The sequence below is a fragment of the Hyperolius riggenbachi genome, chromosome 5, assembly GCF_040937935.1.
Source record: "Hyperolius riggenbachi isolate aHypRig1 chromosome 5, aHypRig1.pri, whole genome shotgun sequence".
Classification (NCBI taxonomy): domain Eukaryota; kingdom Metazoa; phylum Chordata; class Amphibia; order Anura; family Hyperoliidae; genus Hyperolius; species Hyperolius riggenbachi.
In genome coordinates, this window is record NC_090650.1 from 20,718,846 (window position 1) to 20,742,154 (window position 23,309).

The following is a 23,309-nucleotide window of genomic DNA, read 5'->3' on the forward strand; positions in this document are numbered from 1 at the left end:
TGTAATAACCTATATATTGCACTAGCGCTTTTCAAAGCGCTGGCAATAGCCGGCAATTCAGAAATCTGCAGAAAACACCTGCAAATCAATGCAAAGTGAGAAGTTACAAAATAGAAGAGAGATCAGGAAATAATAGAATGCGATAGGCTAAAAGGTTGGGTTTTTTTTTTATAGATTACATATGCACATAGGGATATATTGCTTGCTTGGCAGTTGGCAAGAGCCATTATTTCCCACAATGCAACGAGGTTCACAGACAGGAAACTGTTGGGGACATGGTCATGACATCACACTGTGGGAGAGGTTTCACCACAATACCAGCCATACAGGCCCAGGGGCGTAGCAATAGGGTGTGCAGAGGTAGCGAACGCATCGAGGCCCTTGGTATTGGTATTAGCTCTCTATTGGTCCTGTGCTGATAATAATCACTTCTGTAGATGCTTTGAATAATGGTAATCATAAACAAACTCCTCCCCATCCCCTTCTTGCACCTCTGACACTGTAGTTGCCATTGGCAAGTTTTGGTGCGCCGTATCAATTGCTATGTTTAAAGTGCGTGGGGGGGGGGGGGGGGGGCATTGTAAAACTTGCATTGGGGCCCACAACTCCTTAGCTACACCACTGTACATGCCCCTCTGATGACCTATTCAAGAAAAGGTAAAGATTTCTTGTGGGAAACGGAGTATCAGCTACTGATTGGAATGAAGTTCAGTCCTTGGTTACAGTTCCTCGAGGAACTTAACGGAATAAAGCTTAAAGGAATACTATCGATTCACATATTTTTTTCAATTGACACAGGAATTGTTTGGGAAGTGCTGCTAAGTACTGGTGTATACATTTTAGTAGCAACTTCTTTGTTTATTGTTATCAAAATACTTTCAAAGTTTACTGACAACTGAAGGCTGACTGAGCCATGAGGAGAGGGGAAATTCCCCTCACACTTGATCAGTTAACTCTATGTGTAGCTCTGTGTGTGACAGAGAGAAGAGCTGCAGCTCCTGTGTCCTGTGTTTCTGACTGACCTGTCTGAAGAGAGCAGAGGAAATGTAACTAATTGTCACAGGTTTTCATACTGTTTTTGCTTTCAGAGTTTAATATGTTTGATATTTGATTTCTGTAGCCTGATATGCAACTCTGGCTGTGCATTGAAGCAGACACCCCTTCTGCAATTGATTTGTCTCAATATAGCTAAATCCTACCCTCAATAAATTACAGTTTTTGCCTCTGATATTTAACATGAAAAGTAGGAAAATGTTTACACAGCTACTTAGACATTATTTGCACACTGTCATTTTAGAACACTTGGGTATCGATAGTATTCCTTTAAGTTAATAAAATTGTGGATAAATGATTTAGTCATGGTTCTCCCCCCTCCCCCCCCCCCCCCCTTATAAAATTTGACTTCACCCCAATTTAAATTTGTAATTTATCAGGTGGCTACAACCTTACTGCTGGCAGGTGCATCACTGTGGAATGTATGTTCTGAAGTAAGCAGAAACAACAAAAAGTACCACAAAAGTGGTACTTTTTTGGTGGCTACTTGACTTGCGCAATCTCCCAAAAATCTTATTTATCCAACTATACCTGGGAGCTTCTAAGTAACTATGGAGATGGGCAGGGCTTGATGATGTGGAACAACACGTGACTTGGAAGTTTGGTTCTCCAATCAAAGGGCAATATTGCCGTCAGGTCTTTAGGCCCCTAGAATCAACCAGCTCTGTCAATCTTTATGTTCAACAATCTTTTGCTTGTAAGGAAGAAATAAACCAGCAAGTAATGGTGAACCAGACTTCTGTAGCTTCACTCAACTAACCAATTAAAAGCTGAGAATTAGCAAGCTTGCACACCCATTAGATACAGGAAACTCACATATAGGCCTATGGATATCTATATGTGTACGTAATTCAGCATAAACCAGTTCAAACACATCTACTAATAACATATAACAAGTCCCATGTGCACATTATACTCTGACAATATATCCTGGTAATGAGCACAAAACGCCAGTAGCAGCTGTTGCAATGCTGAGGTATGTATATACAGGTCGTCCCCGACTTATAAAACGCCCAACTTACGAATGTTCTGTCGGTACAAATTATTATTATTTTTTTTTTTTAAATTTGTAGTTTTTGAAAAAAAGGATTTTAAAAATTACAAGAAAAAAATGTTTTTTAACCACTTAATGACAAGCTGAGAATAAATCTCGCTTCAGACCTCATATATAGCAGGGGCACGCTATCCCGCGGCTTAACGGGGGTCCCTTGACCCCCAAATACCCCTCCGTGCAGCGGGGGAGCGCTTCCTGGTTGGGGCAGGGCTAACCGCCGCAGCCCTGCCCCACGCGCGTCTGTCAGCCCGTATCTCCGCCTCTCCCCCGCCCCTCTCAGTCTTCCTTCACTGAGAGGGGCGGGGGAGAGGCGGCGATGCGCGGCTGATAGACGCGAATGGAGGCAGGGCTGCAGCCGTTGGCCCTGCCTCCAGGAGCGACCAAGTGTCGTAGTGGGGGGTTTGGGGGTGAAGGGACCCCCGTTAAGCGGCGCTATAGCGGTGGTTTAGCAGGGGCACACATGCCCCTGCTAACTATGAGCTCTGAAGCGAGATTTATTCTCGCTTCAGAGTCTCTTTAAACTCTTGTGATAACCAGAACAAATAGGCAGATAAAATGTGTGGGTTTTATGCACAGTGGCAATGTTTATATTAAAACTATAGGGGATGAAATTGGAGAAATAGTGTATTTTTTCATTTTTTCCTTGTTTTTCCCTTTAAAATGCAAAGAAAATAAAGTAATTACTGAAAACAAATATCAACCCCAAAAAGCCCAAGTGATGGTGAAAAAAAAGAAGATATAGATCATTTCATTGTGATTAGTAGTGATTAAGCTATTGGCAAATGAAAGGGATGAGCACTGAAAGGTGAAAATCGCTCTTGTCCGTTAGGGTAAGTGGTTAAACCGGTAAATTGACATATTGCTGCAGTACACTGATGACGTGGGACGACAGAGGCAACACAGTGGGGCACATAGGAGGCACAGGGGGAGCAGAAGTGACACAGAGGGAGACAATGAAGGCATGGGGGAACAGAGGTGACACAGAGGGGGACACTGGAGGCACAGGGGACAGAAGTAACACAGAGGGGGGACAGTGGAGGCACAGGGGAACAGAGGTGACACAGAGGGAGACACTGGGGACAGAAGTGACACAGAGGGGGGACAGTGGAGGCACAGGGGAACAGAGGTAGCACAGAGGGGAGCACTGAAGGCACAGGGGGGGGGGGGGGGGGGGGGGGGCAGAGGTGACACAGAGGGGGGGGGACACTGGAGGCACGGGGGGACAGAGGTGGCACAGAGTAGGGCACTGGAGACAAAGGGGGTATAGAGGAGGTACAGGGGAACAGAGGGGGCACAGAGGGAGACACTGGAGGCACAAGGTACAGAAGTGACACAAAGGGAGACACTAGAGGCACAGGGGACAGAGGTGACACAGAGGGGGGGGGGGGGACACTGGAGGCATGGGGAAACAAAGGTGGCACAGAGGGGAGCACTGGAGACAAAGGGGGTATAGAGGAGGTACAGGGACAGAGGTGGCACAGAGGGGAGCACTGAGGGCACAGGGGGGCAGAGGTTACACAGTCCCCATCTCGATTGTTAGCCGGGACTACCTGTATACATGCTTATTCTGGATGTACATACCTGGTCCCGTACATGTTCCCAGAAAACACTGCGTGTTCTATAAACTCCCCATTATCGATTCCTTTCTTCATCTCCTCCAGGGAGACAAAGTGGTAATCTGTGCGAGAAGAGGAGCGGAGGTGAAACATGACATCACACGTGAGCTGTGGCTAACTGCGCATATCTGAGGAGGTCCTGACTCTATGCAGCTGGAGGCGGAGGGAGGGGCTAATCATTCCAGTCTGCATGCAAATGTAATGCAATCTGTATGTGCTCTGGAATTAGGCCAATCCAAGGGCACTTCATTGTGATTTTAACTGATTTGATGCTGAATGCATAGAATTTGCATTACACTTGCATGGTACTAGAATTGCTACGCCACTGTTAGAAGCAAAGAACAGACCCTCATATATATATATATATATATATATATTTTATAACATTGCATCATTTTGTCATATTTGCAGTTTAGGAACCACACTTGTTTTTTAAGCTATAAAACAGAGCAGAAATATGACCCGTTGAATTTTCCTGCAGTAAAACTTTATCTCAAGCTGCCTCTCTTACTGTTTCGTGGCTGTTTAAGTGCTTCAGAGAACAGGATTGTATTTGACTCAGTGGGCCAGAGAGCTCAGAGAAGCTCTTTTGCATAGATAACAAGTGGAGTTTCTTAACTCTTCCAGTACTAGTGAATAATATTAGACTCTTTTCTTTGCTACGAATGTTCTATTTCTAAAGGTGCGTACACATGTCCAACTTTACGCCCGATTGTCGTTTATACTGGTCACTTAAACCACTTGAAGTGCAAACAAAAAGTTGTTCAAACGCCCTGTACACACTGACCAACAAAGCGGCTGATATCCTAATTTACATGTCGTTTAACCAACTTGATAAGGGACTGAATAGAACAATGGACTAGATTAAATGAAGGATGGAATGAGTGTATGTTTGAACATCTATTAGTTGGACAAACGACTAGAAGGCATTTGTACACATGTATGGACCTGACAGTCGTTTAAACGACAGTTGGTCCAACGGATCCACCAAGTGCATCGGGCAAACCAGTCGCTTGACAACACGTATACACGTCCAACTTGTCATTCAAACGAGAAGTTGGACAACAAGTTGGCCGGAAAATCAGGACTTGTGTACGAACCTTTAGCTGTACTGCACTTACAATTAATTAACTCATACGTTTATTTACACTTCAGGTTTTCTTTAAAGTGTAACTGTCGGGCATAAAATCAAAAATCAATTATTTTTATCTGGTAAACAAGTAATAAGGATGCTAACCAGGCAATCCAAAAGTTAAAAATCACTTTTACTTTTCTTGTTGATAAATGATCATTCCCCAGTTTACCTGACTTATTCGGTACACACAAAATTTGGTACACAAAAAGGAAGTTGCAGGGCATGCTGGGTTGTCCTTTTTTGCTTCTCTACTTCCCCTCAGACTTAAACTAATGCAGCCTGATTGGCTAAAGCCTCTTTCCCTTCCTGTTTTCCCCTCCCACACATCTGTTCCTCTCTGATTGGCCAATATTTCTCATGCTGAGACAATGCACTTTCTATAGTGGAGGGCGGGCAATGCATACACAATCAGCCAGAGGAGAGTAAGGGAGGAAATTACATCAGGATTAAATTCAAAATAGCCACACTTAACATGGGAAATGCTAAGAAGGATTTTCTCTTTTTTTACTGTAGACAAATCACTAAAATCAAACCGTGGACAGTGCAATACATATGTTATGTATTTATCTAATTATATATATGTGGGGTTTTTTTTAGATAGTTTGGCTGACAGCTCCTCTTTAAGAACATAGCAAGGCTGCCTCACCTTTTCCGTCACTCTCGCCCGGCCTCGGCTTCCTCGTTGTATCTGAAATTGGACAGTAAAATAAAAAATTTGCAAAAGAATGTCGCACATGTGACAAAGCGAGTTATTGAGAATTGGTGTCTGTCACAGCAGATGGATTCTCACCCGCCAGACATTTCTGCCTCTCCGTGACTCTGCCAGCGGGATCTCTGTTCTCGAGAAGCTAGTTACTGAAGGCCATTTACCACTAACAAGGGCGATCACAGCGTTTATCTCACAAGCGGCTTTTTCCAATGCAGCGATTGCATAGTACAGCCCCCTGGGAGTAAAATGTGATCACGATGAACATTTACATGTTATCGCGGTGCTCACTGCGAACAGCAAAATGACTGCGATCCACTTTTTGAAGTGGGTTGCAGCTAGTGGAAAAGCGCCCTAAAGCCTGGTACAGACATTCAATTCTGATTGGACGATTTTACCACTTCCATGTAGTATGAGAACTTAAAGAGACTCTGAAGTGAGTCTAAATTCCCGTTTTTAAACAAAGGCTGTGGAGTCGGTACAAAGATCCTCCAACTCCAATTCCTCGGTTTATGAAACCACGACTCCAACTCCGGGTACCCAAAATGGCTCTGATTCCTCGACTCCGACTCCTAAAGGCTCATACACACATCAGACTATAGTCTTTTGAAAATGAAAGATCACAGACCAATCTTACCACCCTTCATGTAGTATGAGAGCCATACTCTACACAGTCTTTTCTATGGAGCTGAACTCCACATCAGAAAAAAATCTTTGCAAGATGCTGCACACACAGATGCTGTACAGACACAAAAGATCAGTATCTGCAAAAGATCTGTTCCTGCCAAAGATCCGTTCCTGCAAATTGCATTCATAGTCTATGAGATCTGCAGATCCTCATACACACCTTGTTTAACAGACATTCATCTGCAGATCAGATCCACCAGGATGGATTTTCAGATCTGCAGATGATTGCCTGATCTGCAGATGAATGTCAGTTAAATCATGTGTGTATGATGATCTGCAGATCTCTATCATTGCAATTTGCAGGAATGGATTTTTGGCAGGAACAGATCTTTTGCAGATACTGATCTTTTGTGTCTGTACAGCATCTGTGTGTGCAGCATCTTGCAAAGATTTCTGTCTGATGGGGAGTTCAGCTCTATAGAATAGACTGTGTAGGTATGGCTCTCATACTACATGAAGGGTGGTAAGATTGGTCTGTGATCTTTCATTTTCCAAAGACTATAGTCTGATGTGTGTATGCACCTTAATACTTGACCCTCCTGGCAGTAACCCCGGGGTAAGCCGCGCAGGAGGATTTCTCAGGCCCCGCTGGGCTGGTTTGCATAATTTTTTTTTTTTTGCTACACGCAGCTAGCACTTTGCTAGCTGCGTGTGCACACTAATCGCCGCCGCTACCCGCCGCGCCGCCACCAACCCCCCCGACCCCATGCGCTGCCTGGCCAATCAGTGCCAGGCAGCGCTGAGGGGTGGATCGGGACTCCCTTTGACGTCAGTGACGTCATCCTGCTCGTCGCCAATGCGACAGGGGAAGCCCTGCAGGAAATCCCGTTCTTCGAACGGGATTTCCTGATCGCAGATCGCCGGAGGCGATCAAAGCGGGTGGGGGGATGCCGCTGCATGATTTAAAAAAAAAAAAAAAAAAATGCTGCGCTGCCCCCTGGTGGTTTTTAATAGACCGCCAGGAGGGTTAACAGGGCTGTGGATTTTGTATAAAAATCATCCAACTTTGACTCCCGACTTTATAAAATCAACAACTCCGACTCCAACTCCGGGTGCCCAAAATTGCCCGACTCCAACTCCACAGCCCTGTTTTTACCGAATATTTATGTAAAGCACTATAGGCAATGGCTAAACCGCCACGTCCCCGCGGCAAAACAAGGGGTTTATACCCCCAAATCCCCTCTTCTAGGTCCGGGGAGCGCTCCCTCATAGAGGCAGAGACGGATTTGTCATTGATCAGGCGTGCAAAGCTGCGTACACACATCCAATTTTGATTGCCAAATGATCGGCCAATTTTACCACCTCCATGTAGATTGAGAGCTAACCTACACAATCTGTTCATATACAATTTAAAGCACCCCAATACTGCGCTCGTATATATGAATTCAGAATATTCAATATGCTAAGGGTTAGTTCCAACCCAATAAACATCAACCACAGTCCAATCTTCAACGGAAAACACACTGTTCTTGACCGTTGGGATCGCCATTTCTAGATGTGTGCACCATCAATTTAGTTCATGTTTTAAGGAAACAGCGCTCTAATGGCTCCATTCGAGGGTGAAACTGGTAGCAGAGGTGTACGCCTTGCTGCAGCGCCAAATGCAGTTAATCCCTGGATCCCCTATATACCTCATTGAGTACCATCTAGAGTATTGAGGGCGGCCGGCTATTTATTCACCTACTCCACTGGTTGGAGGAATTTTTATTGATTTTAATTAACTTCATAATAAAGCAGACGCTTTTACGCTATGAGGAGGCCCCTCTTGTGTTATCTTTCTGCACCTACAGACGGAGACTAGCTGAGAGCGGATTGCCAGAGAGGCTGTGGGGTGGCCCATACCCCGAAAGCGATTACGGGCCCAGGTGGCCGCCGGATCTGGTGAGTCTCCCCCTGACGGGGGGGGGGGGGGGGGGGGGGGGGGGGGGTGTCTACTTATTGCACACTTTACTTTGTTGTGTGAAGTATAAACATCATAGAGCGCTGTTTCCTTAAAACATGCACAATCTGTTCATAGCATTCAAAATCTGCTGACCCTCCTGCTACATGATGGCGGTAATAAATTCAGCCGGTCACTGGCCAATCAAAATTGGATGTGTGTATATTCCTTAACCCCCTTGCCGGTTATCCCGAGCTCAGCTCGGGGTAACCTGCGCAGGAGGATTCCTCAGGCCCCGCTGGGCCGATTTCTATCAAATAAAAAGTAGCACACGCAGCCGGCACTTTGCCAGCCGCGTGTGCTGCCTGATCGCCGTCGCTCTGCGGCGATCCGCCGCGAGCAGCGGCGAAAGAGGGTCCCCCCAGCCGCCCGAGCCCAGCGCAGCCGGAACAAACAGTTCCGGCCAGCGCTAAGGGCTGGATCGGAGGCGGCAGACGTCAGGACGTCGGCTGACGTCCATGACGTCACTCCGCTCGTCGCCATGGCGACGAGGAAAGCGAAACAAGGAAGGCCGCTCATTGCGGCCTTCCTTGTTACTTTTGATCGCCGGAGGCGATCGAAAGTGCGGATCCAGGGCGCCCTCTAGTGGGCTTTCATGCAGCCAACTTTCAGTTGGCTGCATGAAATAGTTTTTTTTTAATTTAAAAAAAACCCTCCCACAGCCTCCCTGGCGATTTTAATAGAACGCCAGGGAGGTTAATGGGGATAAATTATTATTAAGAAACGGTCAATGAGATGCTTATCATTTTATGCAGCTTTGAAACACACAAAACCGCTGTGTCCTGTCGCAGCTCACTGGCTCTGCCTGTCTCCATGACGACAGAGCCCTGTGAGACTGTCAGGAGCTGCTGTCATTGGCTCCTGGCCGTGTCTATCAATGGAAGCATCTCCCATTGGCTTATATTGATAGACACAGCCAATGACAGTGGCTCCTGACCGGCTCACATGACTCTGTCGTCATAGAGACAGCAGAGTGGGTGTCCTGAGAAACTCGGCGCGCGGCGGTGACGGCGGGTATTCGTCGGGATTCCGTCGTTACTGTACCAGCGGTCTCTGGTCCTTATGGGGACAGAGACCGCTGGTACTTAAGTGGTTAATGGGAACCTGAGGTAAAAGACACATGGAGGCTGCCATATTTATTTCCTTTTAAACAATACAGATTGCCCGGCTATCCTGCTGATCCACTGCCTCTATTACTTTTAGCCATAGTCTTTGAACAAGCATGTTTCTGGTGTGATTCAGACACTACTACAGCCAAATAGACCAGCAGGACTGCCAGGCAACTGGTATTGCTTAAAGAGAAATAAATATGGCAGCCTTCATATCCCTTATAGGGACACAGCGTGTGTGCCCCCCCCCCCCCCCCGATCAGACAATCATGGCTCCAGATGGTCTGTAGTATTTCCCGAGACGGAGATTTTGAGACTCACGAGAGACGGAGAATCCGAAGACGCCTTCATAGTCGTTCAGCAGCCTCTTCAGCAGAGTGCTCTTCCCTGCTCCGGAGGGTCCGCTCAGCACCACGGGTCTGGGTCCTGCCATAGCTGTCAAGACAAAACGCCACACATTACAACTGTTTTATCGTATGTGCAAAAATGCCACACTGTGCAATTTCCCGTCAGAGAGAAGGGTCAAATCAATTATTTCCGACAGATCCAATATGTTTCCAACCACTTTTCTGATCGTTTTTGTAAAAAAGTGATTGGAAAAATCGATCAGAGATCAGATCCAAATAATCAATTTAACTCATCTATTTCACACAAAATTGCATGATGTTTACCAGGCAAAAGATCCCAGAAGATCCACCTCTGGAAAGCAAAAGGTCACAGACATGACAATCTGTGGGCTCAGCCAAATAGTGTAATAGAGTAGTATGGATACAGAGGCGCCAAAAGGATAAAAGAATCTAAAAAGTATAAAACATGAGGAGGCAGTGGTAGACTTACCTCCTCCAAGCAGACACAAAAATTGCCAATGTGTTTGTCAAATACAAGTTTATTTACATACTCCGGGGGACAATGCAACGCGTTTCGCAGGTTTGATCCCACTTCATCAGGCAATAACAACGGAGCAATAGCATATGTGGTCTGTAGAAGAGCCAGGGACCCCCTTTTTTCTTCATCTACGGAGAGCGACTTCTTAATCCTGAGTGGGGTCAGGTCTAATCTCCCCACCTGCTGTTACAGTGGTTGCCTTTGCGGTAACCCTGCTTTGTGAGTATAGCTTATTACTCTATCATACTTCATTTCAACTACCAGTACATACTACACTATATTTGGCTCTTGGTGTGCCTACTATGTGTAAATAGTGTAATAGAGTAATACACATGAAATTTGAAGTGGTTTAACTAGAAATCGCTGTTTCTTCAACCAAAAACCCTTTTCTTCAAATACAATTATCAGTAACGTCCTAAATGCCATACCAACAGCCATATGAGATGTAATAAATCTGTATATGTGTTTTTTCACAGCAACCTTTTCTAAAATAATAAATCATAATCATAATTAGTCAATGTCACAACATAATTAGGGAGAAAGTACCCCCAAATAATATAATCAGGCAGAGTGTCACCCATACCACACCATTAAACAGCATATTCTTTCAAATAGCATATTTAAAGGGAAGGTCCAAGCAAAATAAAAAAATGAGTTTCACTTACCTGGGGCTTCTACCAGCCCCATGCAGCCATCCTGTGCCCTCGTAGTCACTCACTGCTGCTCCAGTCCCCCGCTGGCAGCTTTCTGACCTCGGAGGTCAGGGCCACATTGCATACATTTTTACGCATTCCAGCTAGTGCAGGAACAAAAATGTATGCGTTGCACCACTAACGCGTAAAAATGTATGTGTTAATGTTCCTGCACTAGCGGGAATGTGTAAAAATGTACGCAATTGGGCCCTGACCTCCGAGGTCAGAAAGCTGCCAGCGGGAGACTGGAGCAGCAGTGAGTGACTACGAGGGCACAGGATGGCTGCATGGGACTGGTAGAAGCCCCAGGTAAGTGAAACTCATTTTTTTTTTTTTGCTTGGACCTTCCCTTTAAGCTGCGTGTACAAAATTTGCCAGCATACCTTCTAACAATATAATAAGTGAGCATGTGTCCCCAAAACAAAATAATTAGGCAGTGCCTCTCATATTAAACTAGGCAGCATATCTTTTCAAACACAAGTAGAATGCACCCCCAAAACACACACACAATGTGTCCCCTAAAACATGGTTAGGCAGTGTCTCTCAGCTAAGATAAGAGATCCCGAGTGGGACTATTTAGTACGGGGGAAGGATCGGGGCAGGTGCCCTGAATAATGAACCCTAGCGATACCACTGGCCTTACACACCAATCACATGATCAAACATTCAGCAATGCAGCAATCTCTCCTCTATAGTCCATACCTGGTCTTACAGACTGCCAGCTCAGTCCTCTGGCACAGATAATTCCCCGCAGCATAACTAAGCACTCAGCCACGTCCCAAGCAGAGAAGAATAGGTGCTTATTCTGCAGCCACAAGGTCACAGCCAGGCGGTGATACCAGTCTCTCCAGCCAGGCAGTGATCTCAGTCCCTCCAGCCAGGCGGTGATACCAGTCTCTGTCTCCAGCCACACTGGCTACACAGGCACACAGGTATCTACAGCTACAGCCAGTGTTCCGCCCTACAAACAGCTGACAAGCCAGCCCATTGTACAACAATCAAGCTTTTCATGTTTGCCATGCCCATGTTAATTAGTAAACATGCATTTCCTTTGTATTCAGAGCAGACAATGTCCACCTTATCAAAGGTTTGGAGAGGCCAGGTGCTATCAGAGGCCTGCGTGAATGCTTGAAGCGGACCTGAACTCAGAACTTCCTCTCTGCTCTAAAAGACACACACAACATAATAACATTTACAGAAAAACATTACTTTGTTACATCTGGTAAAAATCCTAAAATAATTCTGCTGTGTTTCTACTTATATTGTTAACATCCTGTGCTTTCAAATGAGCTTATCTGTCATCTCTGCCGTGGAAGTCACGTGACACAGGGGAGGATCAAATTACAACTTGTGATTAGACACAGATGAGAGGGAATTAGACAGACTAAACTCTCTAAATATATACAGGGGGGATTTCTCAGTTTTCCTTCTGTCCCATGCAAGAGTTCAGGACCACTTTGAGCTCTTTGGTAGACAAAACTGCTGCTGTTTATGGAAATAGCAGGACAGGCTGCTCACTATCTGCCCAGGACTGTCTGAGGCTCTCAGGCAATGCATGCTGTGCCTGTGTGTGATCAGAATTTGCAATGCACATTTTGTGTATTGCATGCAAACAAATTTTTGATAATCTGGCTGCATTTGCAAAGCATGGTTGCCATCCATTATAGTGGAAAAAAAGGAAACAAAATGACAACCAGTGCAGTGAGTGAGAGGTCACATTATAGTATGCTGCTCTCTGGAGAGGGGAAGGACAGGAGTCTGTGCTGCTCTCTGGAGAGGGGAAGGACAGGAGTCTGTGCTGCTCTCTGGAGAGGGGAAGGACAGGAGTCTGTGCTGCTCTCTGGAGAGGGGAAGGACAGGAGTCTGTGCTGCTCTCTGGAGAGGGGAAGGACAGGAGTCTGTGCTGCTCTCTGGAGAGGGGAAGGACGGGAGTCTGTGCCGCTCTCTGGAGAGGGGAAGGACAGGAGTCTGTGCTGCTCTCTGGAGAGGGGAAGGACAGGAGTCTGTGCTGCTCTCTGGAGAGGGTACTTGCGTAGAGTGAACACCGCTGCATCCCACCAAAACCCACGACAGTGCACGACCTGGCCAGCAATTCCAAAAGTCGCAAGAAAGAAAACGGTCCGCACTTGTCAGTGACGTTATCCTTTATTGATGGACATATCCAAAACATCCAGGGCATCACATCACATAGCTATGTGATGTGATGCCCTGGATGTTTTGGATATGTCCATCAATAAAGGATAACGTCACTGACAAGTGCGGACCGTTTTCTTTCTCTGGAGAGGGGAAGGACAGGAGTCTGTGCTGCTCTATGTAGAGGGGAAGGACAGGAGTCTGTGCCGCTCTCTGGAGAGGGGAAGGACAGGAGTCTGTGCTGCTCTCTGGAGAGGGGAAGGACAGGAGTCTGTGCTGCTCTCTGGAGAGGGGAAGGACAGGAGTCTGTGCCGCTCTCTGGAGAGGGGAAGGACAGGAGTCTGTGCCGCTCTCTGGAGAGGGGTAGGACAGGAGTCTGTGCCGCTCTCTGGAGAGGGGAAGGACAGGAGTCTGTGCCGCTCTCTGGAGAGGGGAAGGACAGGAGTCTGTGCCGCTCTCTGGAGAGGGGAAGGACAGGAGTCTGTGCCGCTCTCTGGAGAGGGGAAGGACAGGAGTCTGTGCTGCTCTCTGGAGAGGGGAAGGACGGGAGTCTGTGCTGCTCTATGTAGAGGGGAAGAACAGGAGTCTGTGCCGCTCTCTGGAGAGGGGAAGGACAGGAGTCTGTGCCGCTCTCTGGAGAGGGGAAGGACAGGAGTCTGTGCCGCTCTCTGGAGAGGGGAAGGACAGGAGTCTGTGCCGCTCTCTGGAGAGGGGAAGGACAGGAGTCTGTGCCGCTCTCTGGAGAGGGGAAGGACAGGAGTCTGTGCCGCTCTCTGGAGAGGGGAAGGACAGGAGTCTGTGCCGCTCTCTGGAGAGGGGAAGGACAGGAGTCTGTGCCGCTCTCTGGAGAGGGGAAGGACAGGAGTCTGTGCCGCTCTCTGGAGAGGGGAAGGACAGGAGTCTGTGCCGCTCTCTGGAGAGGGGAAGGACAGGAGTCTGTGCCGCTCTCTGGAGAGGGGAAGGACAGGAGTCTGTGCTGCTCTCTGGAGAGGGGCAGGACAGGAGTCTGTGCTGCTCTCTGGAGAGGGGAAGGACAGGAGTCTGTGCTGCTCTCTAGAGAGGAGGAAGGACAGGAGTCTGTGCTGCTCTCTGGAGAGGGGAAGGACAGGAGTCTGTGCTGCTCTCTGGAGAGGGGAAGGACAGGAGTCTGTGCTGCTCTCTGGAGAGGGGAAGGACAGGAGTCTGTGCTGCTCTCTGGAGAGGGGAAGGACAGGAGTCTGTGCTGCTCTCTGGAGAGGGGAAGGACAGGAGTCTGTGCTGCTCTCTGGAGAGGGGAAGGACAGGAGTCTGTGCTGCTCTCTGGAGAGGGGAAGGACAGGAGTCTGTGCTGCTCTCTGGAGAGGGGAAGGACAGGAGTCTGTGCTGCTCTCTGGAAAAGGAGATGGACAGGAGACTATGCTGCTTTATTGAGAGTAGGGGGAGGAGTTAATACGGATCTATGGAGAGAGGATGGACAGGAGTCTGTGCTGATCTATGGAGAGGGAAGGGGGGGGGGGGGGGGGACATGTGGGGACATATGTGGGGACAGCGTTTAGTCGCATTTGTCCCAATACCGCATGTCGTGACCTCCGCACACCTGATCGAGCGCGTCTGCCCAAGATTTTGTAGCATGAGCGATGGACACGAGACCAATTTTGACCCGATCAGGAATGCTCTTGTCAGCATGGATTTTCATCTTATTCGATTATAGTTGGCGAATCGAATGGTCGATGGTCGAGTACTGCATGGCCATCTATACTGTAAGGAGAGCTAATGCTTGAGATAAACAGTTAAAGTGGAACTGAAATGTTAAAAAACATAAAAGAATTACTTGGGGCTTCTGCCAGCACCCTGCAGCCGCCTTGTCCCGCACCGTCTCTGAATGATCCTGCGATGTCCCGTCGCGGTTCACTTTCGTGCACATTCTCGTTACCCTCTCTGAGCGCGTCCTGCGCAGGCGCAGTAGAAGGTTTTTCTCGTACTGCGTCTGATGCTCCCAGTGACGGAAGCGCAAATGAGAATGCACGGCCAGGCGCAGTTACAGTCGACTTTAACCATTTCAGCCCGCAGGTATTTTTCACCTTATGGACGAGAGAAATTTTCCCCTTTCAGCGCTCCTCCCTTTCATTCCCCAATAACTTTATCACTACTTATTACAAAGAATTAATCTATACCTTGTTTTTTCCGCCACCAATTAGGCTTTCTTTGGGTGGTACATTATGCGAAGAATTATTTTATTCTAAATGTATTTTGAGGGGAATAATACAAAAAAAATGGAAAAAAATCATTATTTCTCAGTTTTCAGCCATTATAGTTTGAAAATAATACATGCTACCGTAATTAAAATCTGCACATTTTATTTGCCCATTTGTCCCGGTTATTGCAACGTTAAAATTATATCCCTAGTATAATACATGGTGACAATATTTTATTTGGAAATAAAAAGGTACATTTTTTCAGTATTACATCCATCGCTAATTTTTAGCCCATACATTTATAATAATATTGCCCTCTTGACATAGATATTTTTTTTTATTCCGTAATGTCTGTAGATGTAATTTTACTATTTGGCCACAAGATGTCCCAACTGAGCAAAATACTATGTAGTGTACAAGTATGCTACATAGGATACAATGGGCTTGATTCACAAAGCCGTGCAAACTGTTTAGCACGGGTGTGCTAAACATTTATCACGTGAAGTGCCATTCGCGGACTTTTGCGCGCGCAAAGTGCCGCGATTTGTGCAATCGCGGACTTTTGCGAGCGCAATTTGCCGCGAATCGTGGCAACTTGCGCGCACAAAAGTCCGTGATCGCGTGAATCACGGCACTTTGCGTGCGCAAAAGTCTGCGAACGGCACTTCACGTGCTTACTGTTTAGCACACCCGTGCTAAACAGTTTGGACGGCTTTGTGAATCAAGCCCAATGTATTGCAACATTGTAACTAAGGAAGTGACCTAAGGCTTCAATAGAAGCCTGTGATCACAGTTCCTGCAGGGAGATTAATGAATGGGAACATTGTTTCCATTCATAAATCTAACGATCGGTGGCAGAAACCGGCGGAAATCACGGCGGGAGATGCATTTAAAGATTAAACACTGTTTTTTAACAAAAACAGTGTATATTCTTGACGGACATGCTTGAATTTGCTGGCATTTGCAGCCAATCCCCCCTGCACTCAGAAACGGCACGATCGTGGGCATCTGTCCGCACAGCCCCTCAAGCTGTAGGGACGTGACTATCGCGTCCCTGTGGCTCTTGCAGCTGCCGCTGTGGACATGAAGCTCACGTCCGCGCGGCATACTGTAAGTAAGCTGCGCCGAGGGACTGGAGAATCATTCAGAGACGGCGCGGGAGAGGAAGGCCGGCAGAAGCCCCAGGTAAGTGAAAATCTAATATTTAAACATTTCAGTTCAGAGATAAATTAGAGTTAATTCACTAAGTTGCGATGCTACAGCAGCGAGTGGTTATAATCTCCCGCCAGGCTGAGGGCGGGTTCAGTGGAGCGCTCATTAAGTTTAACAAAGTGCTTGTTAAACTATTGTAGCATAACGTTATTTATGTCAACCCCAAGCACATTGCAGTGAGAACAGGTTGGTCTGCAGCACATTGTTGTCAACGCAGGCATGAGTCTCCCTGTGTTGCAGTGAGAACAGGTTGGTCTGCAGCACATTGTTGTCACCGCAGGCACGAGTCTACCCTTCCTGTGTGTTGCGGTGGGAACAGGTTGGTCTGCAGCACCCCGTCACCGCAGGCACGAGTCTCCCCGTGTGTTGCAGTGAGAACAGGTTGGTCTGCAGCACATTGTCGTCACCGCAGGTACAAGTCTACCTGTGTGTTGCAGTGAGAACATGTAGGTCTGCAGCACCTTGTCACCGCAGGCACAAGTCTCCCCGTGTGTTGCAGTGAGAACAGGTTGGTCTGCAGCACATTGTTGTCACCGCAGGCACAAGTCTCCCTGTGTGTGGCAGGGAGAACAGGTTGGTCTGCAGCACATTGTTGTCACCGCAGGCACAAGTCTCCCTGTGTGTGGCAGGGAGAACAGGTTGGTCTGCAGCACATTGTCACCGCAGGCACAAGTCTCCCTGTGTGTTGCAGTGAGAACAGGTTGGTCTGCAGCACATTGTTGTCACCGCAGGCACGAGTCTCCCTGTGTGTGGCAGTGAGAACAGGTTGGTCTGCAGCACATTGTTGTGCGAGTTGCATTGTGCCCCGGGGTGGGGTGACGGCTGTATCTGCGCTGGGTGTACAGACGGGTGATAAGTCACATTCCACGTAACAATAGAAGGAGCAGCTCACACCTCTGTGTGCAGGAAGACCAAACCCTCTGCAATGACATCTCCACCAGCCCCTCCCACTGCTTGACAAACATATACTGGCCAGAGACATGACACAAAGGGCCCATTCACACTTGAGCGTTTTGCCGGTGATTTAGGGAAAACGCTCAAACGCTAGCGCTAAGGTAATAGATTAGTCTATGGGCCCGTTCTCATTTGCGCGATTTGTGCTAATCGCCGCAAATTGCCCAAAACCGCTAAACGCAGACGCGTAGCCAGCACCATTTTCAGGCGATTTCCTGGCGATCGCGTTTTAGTGCTATAGAAGCTCAAAACGCGATCGCTTAAATAAAAAAAAAATCGCCAGGTGTGAATGGCGATTTTTGTTGTCGTTAATCGCCAAAAACCGGCAGCGCAAAACGCTAGCAACAGCGCTAGCGTTTTGTAAGGGTGAATGGGGCTTTATGCTAGGTACACACCATACAATTTTCTGTTAGGCCCAGTGCACACCAGAAACCGCTAACACATCCGCAAACCGCTAGAGGTTTTTGAAGCAGATTTTCAGAGCGATTCTAGGCATGTTTAGAGACGTTTTCTAAACATGCCTAATGGTTTTGGGAGCATTTTTGTGTAGCAGATTTCATATATTTACTGCACACTGAGATGGACCGGGCACTGTCGCTCTGGTTGCTTTAATTTCTCTTACTGCCATAACAGCGTATTGACATACACACAATACATATTGTTCTGCCATACAATGTGTCAAACCTTTTCCATAGACGGTGTTTGGGTGCTGGGGGTGCGGGTGACCAGGGGAAGATGCCATCCATCTTCCCCTGGTCACCCTCACCCCCAACACAGTCTATGGAAAAGGTTTGACACATTGTATGGCAGAACAATATGTATTGTGTGTATGTCAATACGCTGTTATGGCAATAATACAATACAATAACATTTGTAAAGCGCTTTTCTCCCATAGGACTCAAAGCGCATAGCTGTGTCTCAGATTAATACAGGGTTGCAGGCTGGGTTGTGTTACAGAGGAGATAGTCAGATGTTCATGAATGCCAGACTGAAGAGGTAGGTTTTCAGTTTAGACTTAAATGCTTCCAGGGATGGGGCTGTCCTGATTGGGTGTGGCAGGGAGTTCCAAAGTGTAGGGGCAGCATGACAAAAGGCTCTGTCTCCAAAGGTTTTGAGGTGGACTCTGGGGGTGACCAAGGTGTTACGTCCTTTTGATCTAAGATTGTGGGGGGGGGGGGGGGTGATGTAGTTGCAACAAGTCCTTCAGGTATCCAGGGCCCAGATTGTGCAAGGATTTGAATGTCAGTAAACCAATCTTAAACAGAATTCTCCATTTTATCGGTAGCCAGTGGAGTGAGCTCAGGGTTGGCGTTATGTGGCAATGGCGGGGTTGGCTCGTTAACAGCCTTGCGGCGGTATTCTGTACTAATTGCAGGCGGCGTAAGTCTTTCTTATGCAGGCCTGTGTAGAGGACGTTGCAGTAGTCTAACCTTGATGTGACGAAGGCATGAACTAGGGTTGGAAGATCCTCTGAAGGAATTAGGTGTTTAATCCTTGCAATATTCCTTAGGTGAAAGAAAGAATGTTTCACAACAGCTGAGATTTGATTCCTGAAGCTTAATTTCCCATCAATCAGTACTCCCAGGCTGCGCACACAGTCTGAGTTGTACAGGTCTGAGCTCCCTATCCTTAGCGGTGTTGGTTGAGACTGGAGCTGCTTTGCTGTTGAGCCCTGGCCCTCGATAACAAGAACCTCAGTTTTGTCAGCATTAAGTTTTAGCCAATTATTATTCATCCACTCCTGAAGCTCAGCTAAGCATGCGTTTATTTGTGGAGTAGGGTCTGTGACATCAGGTTTGAATAAGAGAAATTAAAGCAAGCAGAGCGACAGTGCCCGGTCCATCTCAGTGTGCAGTACTTGAATGTTTTTCCGTCCATAACTTTCCGGCTGCACGCCGCCTAGCTTGCTTGATCTAAGTCACCATACAGGTGCTTCGTGGAGTACGTACCTATACAATTCGCACAGGCATGGACTGACCCCCCCCTCTCCCTACACAGGTTTCGATTGTTGAGTGCCGAGTGTAATTTTCTTCTGAAGTGTACCTGAGATTTCATATATTGTTACAGTAAAGCTGTGACTGAACAGCTTCTGTAACAAAAACACCTGGAAAACTGCTCTGATCTAGCGTTTTCCAGAGCGGTTTTCCACTTTCCTATACTCTAACATTGAGGCAGAAACGCCTCAGAAATGTACAAAATGCTGCAGCCCGGGAGTTTGTGCACCAGCCCTTAGATTTATCTGCCAGATAGATTTTTTCCAACATGTTATAAACAAAATCTATCAGGCAGGTAAATCTAACAGAAAATTGTATGGTGTACTTAGCATAGCATCAATTCATCAAAGGCTGCTATCACACCATACAATTTTCCGTTAGATGAATGTTATGGTGGCCATACATGGTACAATTTTTCAATTAGATAATTTAGTTTGATTATTCTGTTAGATTGAATATAAAGATTTTTCCAGCATGTCCGATCATTTTTCCCGAAAAAACGGGATAATCGTTCGAATTTCTTGATCGAAAAAAAAAATATTTTCAACTTTCATTCAATTCGATCATTTAGATCGAATAAACGGGAAAATCGAACGTTTTTATTGTATCGTGTATGGGCACCATTAGGTACACACTTAGCATGAATTTTTTCGGTCGATTCTGCCGTTCGCTCGATTTACGATTTATTTTTCAGCTCGATTCTTTTATCTTTTCTTATCAATTTCCATTCACTTCTATGAGAAATCGAGCAGTAAAACGATGGAAAGTAATATCGTACATGACGGAAATTATCGATCGAACGCATCTATCAAATGAAAAGAACGTAACGTGTAGCTAGCATTATGCTGAGAATACACCATGAGTTTTTTCAGCAGATAGATGGTTCGATAGATAATTTCCAGCATTTCCGATCATTTTTCTAATCGATTTCTCATAGAAGGGAAATTGATAAGGAAAGATAAAAAAATCGATCGAAAATAAGATCGACTGAAAAATCTCATCGTGTATTCCCAGCATTACACATGCAGGCCGATTCTCGATCAATTTGAAGCTGAAATTGATCAGGAATCAGCTTTGTGACACCGTCTCCACCGTCACCCCAAATGACAACCCCCCCCCCGGTGCCCGTGGAACTATACTTTACCTGTCCATGTCCGGCGCTGGCTCCAGGCACCTCCCACAATCCACGTACATGTCTCACGTGGTTGCTGGTGTATTCGTGGGCGTGGCGGAGGAGCCACTGGCGGACACAGACAGGTATAGTGCACCAGGCCCCAGGGAGGGGGCATATTTGACATTAGGGGCACACAGCGCCAAGGGGTCTGTCGCGTTTGTCCCGATAATGCTTGCTGTTACCCTCCACGCATCCGATCTACAGCGACAGTTCGACATATTGCAGCATGTCCTATCGATACATGCGACCAATTTCAGCCCGAAATTGTTTGCATCGTCATTCAGCATGCTCTTGGCTGCACAGATTTTCATTCAATTCGATAAAAATTATCGAATCGGATGGTCGATTGCCCAACAAACCTTGCCAATTTTTTAGACCAATTAGAGATTTGATCAGGCAAAACATTGAATCGATCGTAGAATGCAGTAAATGTAAACATTCACGATATTAAAGGAAACCTGAGGAGAAAAAAAAAAACTTTATTCAGGCTAGATACTTAGGTAGACGGATGCGGCTCTGGATACTTAGGTACTCACTGCCCAACGGGTCAAGCGACGCCTCTTCCTGTTCGCGACGTCACTCGGAAGTAAGCAATCGCGGTACTTTATGCAAAGTCGTTGGGGATCTTAAAGATCCGATCAGCCATGTCTGTCGTATAACGTTGCGTGATTGGCGCGAGGCACAACCTTGTTCAACATGCTTTTGTTAAACGATGTTGCCCAATGTCGGGTAACATCGCCGCAAATATGCGTAGCCACGCATGCGCAGTACCACTTAGCCCGCGACTCATTCTTACTGCATGTGCAGGCTCGGTCGGCTTCTGTGCGGCCACTCTGGAGGAAGAACAGCTTCACATGCTCTATATGATCTTCCGGGGGGACACGCTCAGCGACGAGGGACAACACAGCAGGGAGAGAGGCCTCAATAGGATCCTGAGGCCTCCCTCTTTTTAGGTAAGTATCTTTTTTTTTTTTTTTGTTAAATAAATGTAACTCTTTAAGGGCTCAAATCAATCTAAAGACTGATCTGCAATGTTGGTGTTTAGTCGCTTGTAAAATAATGGATTGCTCCATCAATCATAATATCAAAAATGAAATTGAGAAGTAATTGAATAGTGTATGGCTGGTTTTACATCTGTCAATAGCACACCTACCATCAGAAAGCCAGAAACATTGGTACAAGGAGGAGGTATGGGTGGTTCTCTTCAATGGGGGGGACCTACCCAAGTTAAGGACCCCGACAGAGGCGTACTAGGGAAATCTTAGGGAGATGGAGGTTTTCCGATGGAAGCATTCTCTTAAATGCTGGGGATGGTTGATAATGACTGCATGTGGGGAGGATATTTTAGCAACAATCACAATTGTGGTGTGTCGTGTTCACAAATTTAACTTGTTTTTGAGCATGCGTTTTGCCACGATTAAAGGTGCGATGGGCGGGCACGACTACATTTCCTGACATTAACCACTTTATCACTAAGGGGTTTTTCTCCTTATGGACCAGAGCAATTTCCACCTTTCAGCTCTCTTTCCATTTATTCGCCAATAACTTTATCACTAATTATCCCCACAAAACGATCTATATATCTTGTTTTTTTTCAGCCACCAATTAGGCTTTCTTTGGGTGGTACATTATGAAAATAAATTATTTTATTCTAAATGCATTTTAACAAGAATAATAAGAAAAAAATAAAAAATTCATTATTTCTCAGTTTTTGGCCATTATAGTTTTAAAATAAAATGTGCTACTGTGGATAAAACTCACATTTTATTTCCCCATTTGTTGCGGTCACTACGTTTAAATTTTATCCCTAGTACAACGTATGGTGACAATATTTTATTTGGAAATAAAAGGTGTATTTTTTCAGTTTTGCATCCGTCACTAGTTACAAGCCCTTACTTGAAAATGTGTTTTTTTTTTTTTAAAGTCATATATAATGTTTAATTTTAGTAACAATGGGAGAGTGGAGGATATAAGGGGTTTAATTTTAATGGAGGATTTATATTTTTTTATTTAATGTGTTTTAGGGTGTCATTTTACTATTTGGCCACTAGATGTTTATTCCTGTGTGTATGCTTTCACTTTAATTTTATCAATGACTACCATGATGATGGAGGGGCGATCGCAGCAAGGTACGTATATCTACGCCTCTGGAACCGCAGTGTGATAAAAAAAAGAAATCTGGACTTACACGGGGCTTCCTCCAGCCTCCCATAGGCACGAGGTCCCTCGGCATCCTCCTGGTCCCTTCCGTGGTCTCGGCACCTTTGGCTGAAGTTGCGCTGGTCGCCGAAAGGGCCGACATTTAAAGGAATGCGCTTTGCTATGTAAGCAACGTGCGCAACTAAGGAAGGCACCCTACGCTGCAAGAGTAAGGCCCATTCACACTGCTCGCATTGCCATCCGGGTTTCGGCAATGCGTGTAGGAGGCAGAAACGCGCAACATCATAGACTACACTGTCTGATGTTCACACTGCATGCGTTCCGGACCACATGCTGCACGCATTTTTAACAAAATGCATGGCTGACCCATTCAGTATAGTGAATAGGATCAGCCACGCAACACATGCAAAAGCAGATGGCGTGCATTCGTATGCATTGCGTTCCGATCGCACGGCCATTCGCGTTTGATATTGTGAACGTGGCCTGAGTATAGCGTGCAGCCTGGAATTTAGCTTGCGTGTTGTCATGGTGCTCATGCTGCTATAGCAACGCAGCTTAAAGTGGACCTGAACGCTTGCAGAGGACAAAAGGAAAACAGAGACATGCACCATGTATGTATTTAGAGAGTTTAG

General features: G+C 46.3%; 1 protein-coding gene across 7 annotated transcripts in view; it reads right to left on the reverse strand.

Annotated features, from left to right (window-relative positions):
* GUK1 (guanylate kinase 1) overlaps positions 1-23,309 on the reverse strand; it is a 54,318-nt gene that overhangs the window by 15,307 nt on the left and 15,702 nt on the right. For 6 of the 7 annotated variants that reach the window (XM_068235161.1, XM_068235165.1, XM_068235166.1 and 3 more), the window contains 3 exons: positions 9,621-9,734; positions 5,505-5,546; positions 3,689-3,785 (listed from right to left, as the gene is read on the reverse strand). In XM_068235161.1, coding sequence (XP_068091262.1) covers positions 3,689-3,785; positions 5,505-5,546; positions 9,621-9,734 — 253 coding nt within the window. Of the gene's footprint in view, positions 1-3,688; positions 3,786-5,504; positions 5,547-9,620; positions 9,735-11,578; positions 11,694-23,309 lie in introns of those variants that run through there. The other variant, XM_068235162.1, reaches the window with a different exon arrangement.